Source organism: Pavona decussata, unplaced genomic scaffold, assembly GCF_977016875.1.
Source record: "Pavona decussata unplaced genomic scaffold, jaPavDecu1.1 SCAFFOLD_87, whole genome shotgun sequence".
Classification (NCBI taxonomy): Eukaryota; Metazoa; Cnidaria; class Anthozoa; order Scleractinia; family Agariciidae; genus Pavona; species Pavona decussata.
The window spans coordinates 1,882,501-1,887,500 of record NW_028145504.1 but is presented as its reverse complement, the minus strand read 5'-3'; the positions used below and the strand labels follow the sequence as shown (position 1 = coordinate 1,887,500).

Here is a 5,000-nt window from a genome sequence, read left to right as displayed (position 1 = left end):
GAAAATGTTTGCACTTGGCCTCGCATTCATAGTGAGGTTCACAGCAACTCGGAAATGGCCTTATTACAAGACATTTCTTCCTTGTCATGCATGGATTAATAAAGACTGATTCTGTTCTTTCTAATTTCCAGCATTTTAAAGATCGGGAAAAGAAATACAACAAGTACTTTAGAAAAGTATTTATTCCCACGACCACCGATCGCTACAAAAGAAAATACCAGGGATTATTCTCGTTATCAGGTGATAAATTAGTGGTAAAATAATTTGAAAACGTAGAGAAAACATATTCACCACACTCTTTTTTTTTCACGTTTTGAGCCCGAAACGCTCTTAGTATGTTCTTGTATTTTGTAACGCGTGTAGTATGGCAAAAATAAAATATGAAAATAAAATTTGAGTTATTTGGTACAGAATTCCATTGTGCACTGATCATACCAAACTGCTTTGACATACGTGTTTATTTTTACTACGTGTTTTTAAGCTCGATGCAAAAACAAGGGCAGAAATAAATAAATAAATGCTTTATCTCTTAGTCTCAGATTCGGTACGTTCTTAGCATGTTCTTAAAAAATTCAGGATCAATTTCAGCCTCGAAGTTCTTATAAAAAATGATTCTTATAAAAACGAAAGATAGAGTGTGCTGGACTAGAGAGCAATGGAGTGGCGTGAAAGAACTCTGCTGTGCAATGAAGGAGAAAGTGAGTTTATTAAAATGATGTTACAGTCTTTACTTCTTTTTTTAAAGGAACAAATATGTGATCAAAATACTCGTGTTTTACTATGTTCACATGTATGTTTATAACGACCCGGCGCGTTATGAATTAAGTTTTCGTCTGCTACATGTATTTTGCGGGATGCGAGTTGTGAGAAACGAATAACAAGATCCACCTGAGCAATTAATGTTCGATATATTTCAGCTGATGAAAAATTAGACAATCTTCAAGAAAAGATCGAAGGAATAAGCAGCAAGATAATAGAATTGGAGGAAATCATAAGAGGCGGTAGTGGAATTGAGTCCAATGAGGTTAGTACTGTTTCATCAGAATTACGTTATCAATAAATTAAGATGACTTAAACAGGTTTTGGCGTTGTGATCCGCTGAAGACTAATCATTTACTTGAAATGCGCTCTCTCTTGGTGTTATCGAAACAGTTAATTATGAGGGAAGAAGCTAAGTCATATCTGGCCAATACATATGCGTCATTGACCAAGCGTGAGGTCAAGATGGCTGGATATTGGCCAAGTTCTTTTTTTTTGCGTTTTCGTCTTCGGTCCATAAAAACGCAAAAAAAAGAACGAGGCCAATATCCAGCCATCTTGACCGAACAACCGAGGTCAATAAAGGATTTATTTTATGGCTTTACCTTCAAAAACTACAACAACAACAAAACAAAACAGGACATTAAACTGCTCTACTCGGAAAGAAATTCTTCATAGCCAGCCGGTGCAAGATTTATTTTCAGTGCATTTTTGGATTAGTATGTAATCGTGGAAGACAAGGAATCCTAATTTATCTTAGGGCTCTAACTTTATAATGGCTTAAAGGGAGTATACAATTATTGAGAACAAAAAAATTTAGATTTTCGCAAGAGCGGGAACATTTGAATAGAACCCGGCAAACTCGCCATTTACAGCCGATCGTGCGGTGGCGTAAATAATAAACATTTTTACACAGTTTTCAGCTTCCAATCATTAATTCTTGAATGAAATAATAGATTTTAAGATTACATGCAAACATAAGCCCAAAAAAAAAAGCGGGTAAATCAGAAAACTGGGCGAAACTTTGACAAGATTTTGTTGTTTACAACAAGCAAGACGCGGCTTAATTAAAAACTTAACGCAACTTTCACTACGCTATGATTTAAATACAGTCATTGCAAACCTAGAGAATTTATCAATTTGGCACTCGACTTGAGACAATAAGTTTTACAAAATCATCTCTATCTAAAATACTACACGCAGAGCAACTCACCGGTTCAACTCACATTCATTGTAGCTGAAACAAAATTTTCACTACACCAGGACGATTCCATTATCTTTCCTTTCGTTTAGGTAAATGTTGAGAGTTTACCGAACTTTTTAGTGAGCGTTTTCCCCCAAAACAACGAGAAAATCGAAGAAAAGATTGCATTGTTGTTGGGATTAAACTTTCGATGCCAAGCGAACGGGCAACGGGTAATCCCGAGCGGGCAAGATAACTCCATCTTGCCCGCTCGGGTAGCCAATCACAGCGCAGGATTTGACTCACCTTGCCCGCTCGCGGAGCCAGCCATATAATAACCGTATTCACAAATGGCGGACACGCTCGAAAAAAAACTGGACCTAGGCATGAGAACGAAGCCTTTTAGTATAAACAAAAATATAGTTTTCCAGCGGGTGTAAGCTTATAGAGAGAGTAATCAGTGGATTAATGCCGAGTTTCTTAAAAGCGAAGTTTTCTGATCACTTACCGAACGAGTTCAAGTTCTAATTTTTATTTTTTTTATTGGTCTGTTTCCTGTAGCAATCTCAAATGCAAAGTAAACACTCACGGGAACAAAGCAGTCCGGTCTTGTGTTTCAAACATTCGAGCCCAATGTCTGCAGAGAACACGAAAGGCTGTTGGAAATAAGTTCACTCTAACATGCACTAGAAAGATTTCTTGGGTGTAGTTTTTGGAAAAGAAAGTAAAAAAGATCTCGAAGAAAAGAAAATGAATCTACAAAAAGACGCAGTTCCAGCGAAGGTTGCGTGGTGACTACTAGTTACAGTACTCAGAAGTGCTGCAAAGCAACTCACTCCTAAAAGCGTGAACTGTTCTAATGCCTAAAACACGAAAACAAAAGGAGGTGGAGAGAAACTAGTCACTCTTTTACGAATTTCACAGTTCCTCATTCAGGCAATAGATTTCCCTTTTGAGCTTGTACTAACAGTTGGATTTTGATGATTTTATTGATTTAGCAAATTACGAATTTTGAGGGATCGCATCCTGTGCTTGTTGTTCAGAGTTGCACAATATAGGTGTATCGAAACACTCAAGTCTTTGTTCACTCCTGCATGCTGCTTCTTTTTAACTGATTCCTCCACTCGTTTCTCTCCTCATCCTTCATGACCTTTTGTTGTCGTTTTTGTTTATGTTTTCTTTTAAGACACGTCCAGACGGATAATGCGTCTTGTGCCCGTCTTTATAGAAGGCACGCATAACAAGACGAACAGCAAATGTTTTTCCAAGGTCGTCCAGGTGAATAATGCGTTCTCCATTATAGCACTTTGGACAAATGGAGGTGGTCTCTCTTGTGCTCAGAACGTCCGATACGTAGTTGACTAGGCAACCCTCGTTGGAAATGCATCCTTTTGTAGATCTATTTTGTTTCCTTCAAGAATTATCTTACTTTCCTTTTCCGAAAAGCATACCAAACAAACCTTCGTCATATCTTTATCGATTTGTACTTTCTCTAACCATTTGGCTCGAAGGTTGAATCCTTCAGGAACAAAACTCTAACCGATTTGTTCCGTGAGTGTCTACTTTGCATTTGAGATTGATATGACAAACAAACAAACAAACAAACAAAAACTAGAGCTCTTTCGCTCCAAAAAAAAAAAACCTATTTACTTCAGTCATTTTGTAGGTTTATTGTTATATTATATACAGCGATAAGTTAGTAAGTAGCTTTAACGGTAAAGTTGTAATTCGATATTTTAACATTAAAATCAACTGCATGTGTCATTTCTTCCTCAGTTGTCCTCACGTGAATTGATAAGGATTTTGTTCTTTCTCATTTCTAGCATTTTGGAGATCGAAAAAGTAAGTACGACAAATACTTTAGAAAAGTACTTATTCCCACGACAACCGATCGCTACAAAGAAAAATACCAGGGATTACTTTCACTATCGGGCGATAAAATAATTTTTCATAAAATGAGATGAAAACACAGAGAAAACACAATCCTTTTTTACAACAATGTCTACTTTTGATAGCTGAGTTTAATCGTTTGTCTCACGATTGAGTCACATAGATGTGGATCGTGACGTTTTGACCGCTATACGGTTGGTCTTCATCAGGCGATGGTGTCCGCTGATTGGGTAACAGTATAAAGAGCACCTTGGTTGGTGTTGATTGGTGCGTTTCGATCCTCTCTTAGGCTGTTGATGATTGGAGGATTTCAATTCTTGTCGTTCAGACTAGAAATTGTTCCCTCGGCGGTCCGCCTTGGTACCGATCGGCTGTTGTGTTGTTTGATGGTGGGCATCCACGCTTCATTCCATTATCCCTGTTGACAAGCGTGGATGCCCACGTTCAAACAACACAAACGCCGATCGGTACCAAACCCAAAAAAGACCACTGTGGGCTAATCATACCAAATTGTTTTGACATACATGTTTGTTTTTACCACGTGTTTTATTAGCTCGATGCAAAAGCAGGTACAGAAATAAATAAAAGCACTTTATCTCTTAGTCTCAGATTGGGTAGGTTCTGAGCATGTTCTTAAAAAATCTCGATCAATTTCAGCCTCAAAGTTCTTATTAAAAATGATTCTTATAAAAAAGAAAGAGAGAGTGTGTTGGACTAGAGATCAATGGAGTGGCGTTAAAGAACTCTGCTTTGCAATGAAAGAGAAAGTGTGTTTATCAAAAAATGTGGCAGTCTAAACATCTTTTTAAAAGGAATAAATATGTGAACAAAATACTCGGGTTTACCATGTTCGCTTGCATGTTTATATTGACCCGGTGCGTTATGCATTGCATTGACTTAAGATTCATACTCATATACCATTAAATGGCGTCGGCTATTTTGCGAGCTGCGAGTTTTGAGTAACGAATTAGAAGATTTACCTGAGCAATTAATGTTTTATATATTTTAGTTAATGAAAAATTTGACAATCTTCAAGAAAAGATCAAGTTACTCGAAGGTAAGATCTTACTGAAATTGGAGGAAATCACAAGAGGGGACAAAAAAGAAGTTTGCATTGGAAATCATTCGAACGAGGTTAGTCTTGTTTCACTAAAATCACCTCATGAAT

General features: G+C 37.2%; 1 protein-coding gene across 1 annotated transcript in view; it reads left to right on the top strand.

Moving 5' to 3' along the window:
* Window positions 1–5,000, top strand: part of LOC146474718 (short transient receptor potential channel 5-like) — an 89,255-nt gene that overhangs the window by 81,832 nt on the left and 2,423 nt on the right. The window contains exons 16-19 of the mRNA XM_085116462.1: window positions 132–240; window positions 918–1,024; window positions 3,766–3,784; window positions 4,842–4,966. Of these exons, the coding sequence (XP_084972588.1) occupies window positions 132–240; window positions 918–1,024; window positions 3,766–3,784; window positions 4,842–4,966 (360 nt within the window). The remainder of the gene's footprint in view (window positions 1–131; window positions 241–917; window positions 1,025–3,765; window positions 3,785–4,841; window positions 4,967–5,000) is intronic.